This window comes from Musca autumnalis, unplaced genomic scaffold (genome assembly GCF_047663935.1).
Source record: "Musca autumnalis isolate F117 unplaced genomic scaffold, ASM4766393v1 scaffold_4, whole genome shotgun sequence".
Classification (NCBI taxonomy): Eukaryota; Metazoa; Arthropoda; class Insecta; order Diptera; family Muscidae; genus Musca; species Musca autumnalis.
In genome coordinates, this window is record NW_027411977.1 from 64,803,095 (window position 1) to 64,815,586 (window position 12,492).

Sequence of the window (12,492 nt, forward strand, 5' to 3'; positions counted from 1 at the left end):
TTCGCGAAAATAATGTCATTTTAATGTTCACCTCATTTCTTAGTTTTCGAAAATATACTTTTTGTTTTCAGTATGGCTGAGTTCAATCGACTGCTGCCATGGATTGGTTTATCTTACAAAGTCGAGGATGGTTATAGCAAATGTAGAAAAGAGTCTGGTTGCCGTTTATCAGCATTTTTTTTTCATAAAAAACTATTTTCATATTTTGAGTTTTGAGCAACTTTAGGCCTATGTTTCCCCTCTGTGCAGCGGTTGCATGTTGTTCGTTTGTTTTTCTAAAATGAGTTTTGTTTCCATGTTCAGAAAAGATGCAACCTCATCTGAGCGCTTCCATAGAGAAATGGCGGTCAGATGATGAGTTTTAGCAGATCGTGATGCTGTTTGTACACACTGTTCAAATATTCTGTATCGTATTTTCAATTCAATTCCCATAAGAATTGAGACGGCTTCCACATCCTAGATCACTTTTGGAGCTGCTCTTCCAGTACATTATTTACAATGTAATTTAGGAAGAATAGCATTTAGTTGTGCAGCAAAAGCTTGCTGATCTGTAGGTTCTCTCTTGTATCGTTGGGCCTCTCTCTCACTAGATAATGAACAACTTGCCTTACTTGCCTGGCCGGAGGTCTTTATCCATAAGTTAGTGACGTGAATAACTAATGACGTGAGAAGACACCCTGTTGCAGTTTCAGGGCAGCATTTTCAAAGGTTTGGAGTTTCTTTCACTGAACATCAATAACATTAGCAGACCAAATATGTTGTTTGAATCTTGAGGCAATTAGGCTGCATTCCAAGTGCTGGCGTCTAGCGAGCGGAGAACATTGTTCCTACCTCCATAGTTTATCCCAGATAGTTGTGGTATACTCGGATGATCTGCATAGGATGTCGAATGTAAACACTAAAATCTTGGATACATTTATGACCGGAATTCTCCGTTGTCCAGATGAGATGAAAAGTTTGGCTGTAATTTTGCCAGCTGATATTGCAAGGTTACTAATAAGGCTAGTGTACTTTATCTCGTATATAATCTACAACTGGATCAGGCACCGTTATCGTGCAATCATTAGCATAAGACACGATTTTTATGTTGTGCAGTGGCAGGTAGAACTGGAACAGTTCCGGAGATATATGTACGTTATTCGGCTGCGATGGATATGGAATGTACTAAGAGGACCAAGTTCATACGAGTGGTTTTTTGTGGAATCTTCGACTGCATCTGTGTGTATGCTATAAAAAACTGTCTGATAGGCTTGCTGATCTAAGGGCTCAGTCTTGTATTATTGGACCTATCTTGACATGCCTGGGTTTGGGGGTCCTATCCAGCATATAGTGATTAAGATAACTCTCACAATAACACCCGAGTAAGTACTGCAGCGTGAACATGCCATTGTGTTGTCGTGCTGTCTTGTGTGAATGTTACTTCATCGAGTTGCATTATACCTTCGAGTTCAATGCACCGGATTGACCAGAAAAGAAAAACATTTTGGCCAGCGACACCTACCACATACAAGTACGAGTTTGCTTTTGTAATTTGGTGGAGGATGTACTCGAAGCAGAATTGACCTATATAGTCCATCTTCGAACTAAATCTAAGAAGTAGCAATAGAAATAATCGATTTTTGGTTGGTGATTACTTCAATTGTCTTAAAACACGACTTTCGACTTTTGCATAACCAAAGAAAATCGATTATAATCGACTATTCGTCGAGTTTTCTTTTGCAACAATCTATGGGCAAACTCGAAAACCGATTACAAGATAATCGATTATGCGATTTTCCTTCCAGCCAAAAATCGACTACGATTTTTAGAGTTTTGATTGCAAAAACTCGATTAATCGATTAATCGAAAGTCGACTTACCTATCCCTAGTAAAATATTACGATGTGCAAAGTTTTTTTCGCTAGTGTTCAGCCGTCAGGCTGCAGGATATGGACTCGACCGCGAAAAAAATTATAGCATTAAAATTCTGACATCTATGCCTGCCTTCGATAAAATTGCATAGCGCTCCTCGTATAACACATTACCTGCACTTAGTCGAAATGTGATGAACTTTTGTGAAGGACTCAGAAACGGATTTGACGTAACATATATTTAAAAAAAATTGGTTCATATAACATCTAAGTCTGACGGTATAATTAATTGGCAGCTGGGATGCGAAGTTGGTAGTTTTCCCGCCACTTGTGATGATTTTTGACGCACAAAAAACACTGTTTAAGCAGGGATGTCAACTGCTCCGAGATAAAAATCGCTACAGATCTATGTATACATATGATATTTACCTCGGAACAGTTGGCCTGCCTGCATGGGCGTAGCCAGGAATAACTAGGGAGGGGCAGCTGCCCCCCCCCCCCCTATATCCTACAAAACAGTTCATTTGTGGGAAAAAATTATTAATATTTCGAAAAAGCAAGCATTTAAAAATTAGCCATATCGTTATCAGGTACCTTCTCCACAAAAGTGCGAAAATGTTCGGAAAAATTGTGCATCCGATAACTGTTGAAGGGAGTAACCGATTTGGTCCATACTTTGCACATCGTGAAATTTCTTCCAGACGTAGGCGAGGTTTCGATGGACTATATCGGTCCACTTCTTCGCGTACCTCCCACGCAAAATTTGGGAAAAGTTCAGTTTAGGACATGCTTTTGAATCGCTTTGATTTTTGTAGTAGAAACTTGTATTCACTGGCCGCATTACGACGATAAGGTGTAAAATACTCCCACGACACCATGTGTAGTGGTTGGAAACATCGTAATATTTCTACGAGACATACAGAGATCAGGTTGGAATATGGATTATATACGTCAACTCCTTCGGGTACCTGCCACACAAAATCTTGCAAAAATGCTGTTCAAGGCCTGCTCTCGAACCGCTTTGATCTTTGTTGTAGCAACTTGCATTCGCCGACGGTTAAAGTTTTTCAGGGGCGGTACAAGTTTCCTGAGAAAATATCCCGAAAGATGTAAAAACCCATGTGGCACTAGGTGTAGTAGCTGTAGGGCCCGATGACTCTCGAATGGATGAGCAGATTCGGTCCAAAATTTGGCCTTGGTAATATTTTGACCAAACTTAGCTTAAGTTCGAAGGTGGGCACTACCCGTGCGCACCTGCAATTCACATAGGCTGAGAGTATAACTCTGTCGGCAAAACCGACTAATAATTTTTTAATTGTTACCTCATGATTTCAGAAATAATATACACCCAAATGAAGACCTTCCTTCAAACATTTGCAATGGAACTGGAACTTAAAAAACAGTGGAATACCTTAGGGAATTTGTACACATTTTGTTGACAAAAAAGAAAAAAACAGTTGTATGTATGTGGAGAAAACAAAAAAATGGTTGTTTACCTGTCTTTGACTGTGTTTGGGGGAATCCATGATAAAGATGTGAGTATTTCACTGTTTTGTAGACTGTGGTAATGAAGATGGCAATTGCTGTTGTTGGCTATGATATTGTAGACAGCTTGACTTGCAAACTTTTCGTAAAAGTTTAGTTGTTGTTGTAGTAATTTCGTTTTATGTCAGTTGTTTATTGTTGTTGTTGTTGCTTTGTTGGATTTTTAGGCTTCCCAAATAAAACCCGAAATTACTTTGTGACAAAAATTCACATCAAACTGTGCAAACTAAAGTTTATTTTTGTACATTACGGCCGCGACGACGACGACAACAACAGCACTTTTGGTTGTTAAATAAAAAAACACAACAAACTTCACATCAACAAAAAATTATGTCAAGTTGTTGAATAGCTAAACAGATAAGCCGGCAAGCGAAAAAAACAACACAAACAGAAATGGGGTAACACAAAATCAAGACACTCTCGGTTTTCAAGGGCACTTTGTAATAAATAAACGTGGTAATTTTTCGTTATGATTCACAACATTACACCGCAACAACAAAGCTTCAGTGAAACACAAATTTTGCAATAACAAATTTTTATTTAAATTTTCCGAATTATTTTGCCAATAAAAAAATATTTTAATTTTTTTTTATTTTAAGAATTTTTAATTTAATTTATTTTGTGTGAATTTATTTTCGTTTTAAGAATTTCTTATTTAATTAATTTATTTAAATTTCCAGGCCAATTAATTTTGAATTTCAAAAATTGTTGTGTATGAGAACTGGTGGGTGGTTTTGCAACTTTTTGATATTAAAATTTTTGTTGTTGTTCATTTTTTTCCGATATTTTTTTCTCAGCCAATCAAGCTTGTTTGTAGTTTTGTGAAATTCTTGACTGGTTTTTCTCATGTAACCAAAACACAGATTCAAATGAACAAAAGTGAGAGTAAAACAACAAACACAAATTTCGAAAAAAACTAAGATCTCATTCAATTAAGAATAAACATAATTTTCATTTTATTTTTAAATTTTGAAAACCGAAATATTCAAAAATTTCATTACTCTTCTTTTGTTTTAATTTTTTTTCTTTTTAATTGAATTTATTATTTTTTTAACGGGCTGTTGGATTTTCGCGTGCACACTCCTATACGGCTGCGCTTAAACTAACTTGGCTCTTCGATCAATGCCGGCTCAAGTATTAACAAAAATTATACACAAAAAATAAGGTTTTTTGTTTACTTTTTTTCGTGGTCGTCGTTTTTGTTGTTGCGTCTGCTATTCTGCCTTAGTGTTTTCATGCATTGGTAGTTGGTGTTGTTGGTGGTGGTACTCTGCTGTGTTATTGCAGCCAACCAAGTTAGCCACTAAGCCATGTCACTCATTGTTTTAAGTTTAGCTGGTTTCTTTATTACTTGTGTTGTTGTTGTATGACATTAAAAGTGTTATACGCTCGCAGCACCAACCAACCAACCGCCAGTCAGTCAGCCGGTAAGTAAGTTCTTTGTGTTTTTTTTTACAGAAAAACAACGACTTTGACACCCCATCTTAGATTCATGCAATGCTAGTTGATGATAGGCCGGCCTTACATGCTCTTTGTCATCGCATAAAACATTTTTGTTCACTTCCGAGGTACTTCCTTCCGGAAAATCCTTCAACAATAACTTACCTAGAGTAAAAACGGAAGAAAAGCAAGAAAAAAAAACAAGAAAAATACATAAGTTAAAATGTAGTTAAAAGAAATGTAGTTAAAGAAAAAACGTATAATTGTTAATGCTAAGTAAGGCGATAAGGCCGACACAGTGAATATCTTATGCTTTGTAATGCCAGAATTCTTTACGTACCAAAACCCCTCTTTATGCCCTAAAAATCCGAAATGCTTAATTAAATCAAATTCTGTTGGGAAATACAAACCATCACTAAACCAACCAGCACCATATGAACAGAGGTGATTAAATGTCGCAGCATGTAGTGGTCTTCGGTTAAACAACCCACCTTGATGTTCGACCTTAAATTGCAGTTGACAGAACACTTTTGAACTTTTGTGTCAGAAAGCATGGACTTATCCATGCAAAAACAAATAAAAAAGTATCAGTCGGCTTTGCCGACAGAGATATACCTTCAGCCTATGTGAATTGAAACTCTCATCTAAGGACAAAACCAAAATCCTTTTCCCCACAAATGATGTTTTAAGGAGGTTTTAAGAATTTTGTGCTCAAAATTGTTTCGGAGGAGTTACATTAAGGAATTGATCGACATAGTTCAAATTTCTTTTCAATAGATATCGCGCCTACTAGTCATTTCCGTTGGACACCGTATAGCTTCGAACTAAAACTAATTTTCGACAAAATAATACGAACGCTAAATTTTGGACATGATGCAATAGGGGTGTTTTTACAACTTTCGGGCTTTTTTCTCAGGAAATGTGGACTTGACTGAACTGAACTTATACGCAATTTTGTGTGTGAGGTACCCGAAGGAGTGGATCGATAGTGTCCATATTAAAACCTCATGTATGTAGAGAGTTCCAGCCAGACAGACGGACGGACATTGCAAACAGGGCCGCTAGGAAAACCTTCGGTAAAAATGTCCAAAGGATCCTCGAACCACACAAAAATGTTGAACATTTGGACAGAGGATTGGACAGATAAGGCCCACATTTGAACATAAACTAAGTTTCGACAATATTTGGAGATTCAATGTTTGGACCAAATCGGTTGCTACGTCTATGAGAAATCAAGCATACCACTTTAGCGAATATTTTCGAACTTTTGTGGGGAAGGTATCGGAAGGAGTGGACCTATAAGAACCACCTTCGAATTTCATCTAATATTCGAAGAAATATTACAATATCTAAAGTGTGGACGAACGCAGTATTCGGTTCAAGCCCTACAGCCACTACATATGGTGCCATAGGGGTTTTTTACAACTTCCGGACTGTTTTCTCAAGAAGTATGGATTTACCACTGATGAAACTTATACCGTTAAATGGGAGAATCGCGGTTCAATGCGCGGAATAGTCAAGATATACATATTTTTGCAGATTTTCCTACTTTCAAGGTATCTATATCCGCCGTTTAGTCGATGAATTCGAACGCAGAAGGGCTCATTATATCCGGCGCGCAAAAAAAAACTATAATCACGCGGGGTTCAAGGGTACCTGTAGGACAGTTGTAAAATATAAAGCCGAAAAATAGGTTGTTTAAAAAAATTTACGCACGAAGTTGCCGCCTTTGGACTCCTATTACTAGGAAGCTGTACAGAGCACACTCGTGAGATATACATCAAACGACATGGAATCACGAGTTCTACAATCTCCTATATAGTTTAGATCATTATCTGGTTGCACCCTCTAATTATCAACAAATTAAAAAAACGGCGAAATCAAAACTTCAAATTGTCAGCATAGATTTTTGTGGGATGCAGGGTTTATATCAAAAAATCATATATTAGAACCATGTTGCCCAAGGGGTATTTAATTCTTTAATTTTTTTTTTCGAGCACATGTCTGAATGTGGCGTAGATTGGCCAGAAATCAAGAAAGAATACAAACAAATACTTCAATGCATTTTTACCAATTTTTATACCCTAACGAGGGTATATACACGTTCATAGGGGCAAAATGTGCATCATCGAAATAATGGTTTTAGACCCCAAGTATGTTTGGACGAAATGTGTTTCAGACAACTTGGAGTCGATTGAGCAATGTCCGTCCGTATGTCTGTCTGTCTGTCTGGGTGGTTGGAGCGCACGATAACTCTCGAACGGATCAACCGATTCAGTCCAAAATTTGGCTTTCGTTATATTTTGTCCAAACTTAGTTTAAGTTCGAAGATGGGTTATATCGGTCCACTCCTTCCGATACCTCCCCCACAAAAGTTCGAAAATGTTCGGAAAATTTGTACGTACGATAACTCTTGAAGGGCTTATCTGGTTTGGTCCATACTTCGCACATCGTGAAATGTCTACCAGATGTAGATGATTTTACAATATGCACGCAGGGAAAAAAATATGATTGATCCAACAATATTCGAAGAGCAAAATATGTATTGTAAAGATATTGTTAAATTCCAAATGTAGTATTGTGATTCCAACAATTGAGTTTTGTTAAATCCCAAAATTGTTTTTGTCAACTGGACAATAGTTCTCTCTTTTCTTCGATAATTTTCTCTCTTCTCTCGGTATTCGATGCCTTGTTGAAAAAAACAATTATGGTGAGTTTTGTTTGTATGACATAATGCCTTTATCTTTGTTTTTGTGTGTATGTATACCAACAAGGAGACTCTTGTTTTTATTTGTTTCTGTTTTGTTTCATTCTACTATCTTCATTGTGCTTTGAGGTTTGGTGTTATACCGGAGTTTGTTATAGTGTTTAATTATTCCTTATGTTGTGGTGGGTGCTTGTGGCTTTTTGTTTGTCTTTGTTGTCAGCCAATGCAGCAAACCATGTATTGTGTTCATCAATGATTGCAATATTATACGCGACATTTATATCCAACTTATGCGAAAAGTGTATATGAGAAGTATATACACTCAAATCAACAATTTGTGGACTGGTTTTCTGGGTTGACAATACTTTTTGTAAACAAAATTAGATTATGATAGTTCCTACAATCAGTATTGTTAACGATTTTTGCAATATTGCGGAAATTCGAAAGTTGTTTTTGTTTTCTATGTTTGGAACAAAAGATGGTATTTTTGGATTTGTATAACAATGTTTGAACAAAACAAATACATTTTTGGAACCAAAACAGATATTTTTGTTCCAACAAAAGCGAAAAATATTTTTTCTCTGCGAGTGGACTCAATAGGTCCACTCCTTCGGGTACCTCAAACACAAAATATCGGAAAAGTTCAGATTAGGACCTGCTCTCGAATCGCTTTGATTTTTGTTGCAACAACTTGTGTTCACTGCGCCCCATACGACGGTACAAGTTTCATCAGAGGCAAGTCCATACTTTCTGAGAAAATAGCGTCAAAGATGCAAAAAGCCCCTATGACACCGTGGGTAGTGTTTGAAGCGCAAAATAACTCTCGAACGGATCTGCCGATTCGGTCCAAAATTTGGCCTTCGTAATATTTTGTCCAAACATAGTTTAAGTTCGAAGATAAGTCATATCGGTCCACTCCTTCAGGTACCTCTCCCACAAAAGTTCAAAAATGTTCGAAAAATTTGTGCGCACGATAACTTTTGAAGGGAGTGACCGATGTAATCCGTACTTTGTACATCCTAATATATCTAAAAGATATAGATCAGGTTCGAATATTTACTATATTTGTCTACTCCTTCGGGTACCTCTCACACAAAATTTCGGATAAGTTCACTTTAAGACCTACTCTCGAATCAGTCCTTATTTCTTGGACTTTACACCGAAAGGTGTAAAAAAAACCCTATGTCACCATATGTGGCGGTCGGAGAGCAAGACAACTCTCGAACTGTTGAACCCATTTGGTCCAACATTTGGTCTTCGTAATATTATATCCAAACTTAGTTTCGTGGGGCAATACCGGTCCACAACTTCCGGTACTTCTCCCCAATATTTAGAAAATGTCACTAAATGACTGGGACGATATCAACGAATTTGGTCCAAACTTTGGATTTCCTAATATTTTGTCACAATTTAGTTTAACTTCTAAAATGGCCCATATCGGTCCTCCCTAAGTTAATTCCTAATCCACATTTTTGTCGGCAAGTTCAAATGTCCAAAAAGGGCCACAAAATTCTGAAGAGACCTTAAATACATTCGAGCTGTCCGTCGGTGAAAGTTTGACTTTACATTATTAGCTGAGGGTATATATCTGTCGGTAAAGCCGACTGACACTTATTTACTTGTTTTGTATTACCCCCACCACAGCTTCCACGCAAATTATGTTTTATGGTCAATATTATGAGATCGTGGCTAAAACACATCAACTAACAGAAATATATCATATTTCATAAAATATAATTACAGTTCGCGATTTATTAAATGGTAAACCTCAACTTCAATGGTTGCAAAACTTTTTTGAATATTAACATATTTTGCAAATATTTAGGCGTCTACGGATAGATATTAAACGTTGTTACCAATTTATATATGCATTTTGGTATTACAACACAAGGGGAATTTTAAAATATTTTTTCTTTATAAGGGAAAAAACCCCCCATAACTTTTGGGCGCAGCATCCAATTTGTGAACGCGAACAGATTTGAAACCATGTACCAAAAATCGCGAGTGTGCTTGTAAACAATTTTTTTAATTTTTTTTCGATGGAATTGTAAAGGAAATTTGAAATTTACCATATACCCTCGTTAGCATAGATTCTGAGGGTATAATTATAATTTGGAATCAGAATAAAAACACTTACTTCTATGATAATTTCAAAACCATTCTCCTACAGTCCTTAGACAGCACATTAACGAAAATTTTGAAATTTTATGGTAGGCTACCCAACGGATTTGTCAGATGAAGTCCATCCCCGAACGTGATTTAAGTTTGAGAGAAATATTGTTGGTTGTCAGTAGATTTTTAAAATATTTTTGGTATATTTTACTCACAAAACATCAAATGTCAGTCTCAGTCAGATATGTACGTTTGTAATCGTCCAGCTTCCCGTTTAATACTTTTTTCAAATTACAGTGGCGGATGACACGGCACAGTGCGCCTGAACCAACTTTAAATAGAATGTGTTTACATCTGGGAAGCTTTTGCGGATTCTGCAACAGCAATGTTCATTGATGAGAAAAATCAAAAAACAAAAAAATCTCCGGAGCGCTTTTTAAATAATTCGCGGAAAAAGTTCACATTTTTATGGTTTTTTAGGTTTAGGCGGCTAAGATATTCGAATAGGAGAAATAAACCAAGATATCGAGGAAGTATATAGAGGAGTATTCTTTCGTGATATGATGTAAGAATGTCAGGAGACAAAATCGTAAACCATAAAAAACTCAATTTATACAACTTTGTGATGACTATAACCTTCTCGTTTTAAATGGAACTACCAAGGGAGATGAAGAAGGCAACTTAAAACTTGTTACATTGTTATGAGTGTCAGTGAATGACACATGTGCAGTATCAGAGGACTTTAAGGGAGCATAGTTTTCAATAACAGTTTAAGTAAATATTTCATTATAATAACGTTATAATTTATTCGATAAAGAACAAATACTACAAAAAGTTTTTCACGATTTTGCTTGGAAACCGCAAGTCCTATCGGAATGGGATTAGAGAAAATGTTGTAGTTGTGATAATTCTCTACAAGACTGACCTTTGTGATATTTTTGTTGGTTTTACCATTTTCGAGATATAGAAAAACAAATTGGGACAATGCACCGACTGTATCGCCTCCTTATAAAACAGTTCATTGTTGTGGCATTGTAGTGGCGTGAAAACTATTTCTACAAAAATTTATGACGATCGGTTAACGATAACACGTGCCCCAGACCAATCTTTATTTCCATAGTACTTTGTATGAGAGCTAATGGCGAATCCTACAAATTTTTATGAAAATCGGCTCGGACTTCAATATTAGAAGTATTATAGAACCCAAATTACCTATAATTGGCCATACATATATGCATATTTGAGCAATGTCAAAATCTGTCCCGGTTTTCCACGTGACCCTGCGTATATCGATATTTTTCATAGCAATGTAATCTGTCGAAGCCTCAGTTCAAGAAATGATCATTATTAAGTTAAGCGACAAAGGAAATTTGAAATATAAAGAATGAAAAGTCCTTTACTACTTTACCACCACAATCAGTCACACAAACTCAACATTTCGCTAATGTTTCTTCAAATTGCCTTGATTATCTTTGTTTGATTGTTGTAGTTGTTGTTGAAGTTGATATTTTAACATGCAGTTAGTTGCAGCTTATTTATCGCTTTGACTTTTTAGTTGGCAATTTGTTGTGTTTAAATATATAATTTTTGTTGTGGCTTCTTTTTTATTTTGGGTACCTCCGTTTGATCTTTGCATAAATATCACGTTTTGATGGGAAGCCAGTCAAAACAAAAGACTTAAGAAACAAACCCAAATAAATTCTTTACATCTTCTTTATTATTTTGTTTATTTTTTTGATTTTCTCTTTGGGCTCCAAAAAACAAAAACAAGCGTTAATGCAGTTGCCCTTAATCATGTAAAAATGCTGCTGATTATTGTTCCATCGTTCATAAATAAATGTCTACATTTTGGTTTTTTTTTTTTGAAACGTCAATACATTTGATGAGCAGTGGGACTGTTTGGATTCTATTGTGCAATATTTGACAATAAATATTGAGGTTATCTTTTGGATGTGGAATTTTCTAGAAGAACAACAACTTTTTGGCAGCATTTTAAATGTGATTTTCGTTGAAAAAGTGATAATGAAAGATGGAATTTGAAAAATTGAAAACGGGATGTTTGAGCTGAAAGCCGTTTTTATAGACGGACTGAAGGGAGTCTGAAGGGACTTTTTATATTCTACCTGAAGGTGGTCTTTATATTCAACCAGTCATAAAAATAAGTCATATAGTCGACCAGAGTCCATATAGACGACCGGCAGGTTATTTTTGTAGTCAGTCAAAAGTCTTTATAGACAAGCTGTACCGAGTCTTTATAGACGAGCAGAAGTGAGTTTTATAGACGACCAGAAGGGAGTCTTTATAGACAAGCTGAATGGAGTCTCTATAGACGACCAGCAGGGAGTCTCTATAGACGACCAGAAGGGAGTCTCTATAGACGACCAGAAAGGAGTCTCCATAGACGACCAGATGGGAGTCTCTATAGACGACCAGAAAGGAGTCTCTATAGACGACCAGAAGTGAGTCTCTGTAGACGACCAGAAGGGAGTCTCTATAGATGACCAGATGGGAGTGTCTATAGATGACCAGATGGGAGTCTCTATAGACGACAAAAAGGGAGTCTCTATAGACGACCAGAAGAGAGTCTCTATAAATGAACTAAAGGGAGTCTTTATAGACGAAAAGAAGGGAGTCTCTTTAGACAACCGGGAGGGAGTCTCTATAGACGACCAGAAGGGAGTCTCTATAGACGACCAGAAGGGAGTCTCTATAGACGACCAGAAGGGAGTCTCTATAGACGACCTGAAGCGAGTCTCTGTAGACTACCGGAAAGAAGTCTCCTTAGACGACCTGAAGGGAGTCTCTCTAGACGACCTGAAGGGATCTAGGCGATCTAAAG

General features: G+C 36.7%; 1 protein-coding gene across 1 annotated transcript in view; it reads right to left on the reverse strand.

Annotated features, from left to right (window-relative positions):
• Positions 1–4,506, reverse strand: part of LOC141401812 (uncharacterized) — a 178,527-nt gene extending 174,021 nt beyond the window's left edge. The window contains exons 1-2 of the mRNA XM_073982333.1: positions 4,396–4,506; positions 3,346–3,743 (exon numbers count right to left, since the gene is read on the reverse strand). Coding sequence (XP_073838434.1) covers positions 3,346–3,375 — 30 coding nt within the window. The 5' untranslated portion in view covers positions 3,376–3,743; positions 4,396–4,506. The remainder of the gene's footprint in view (positions 1–3,345; positions 3,744–4,395) is intronic.
• Positions 4,507–12,492: the final 7,986 nt, after the last annotated feature.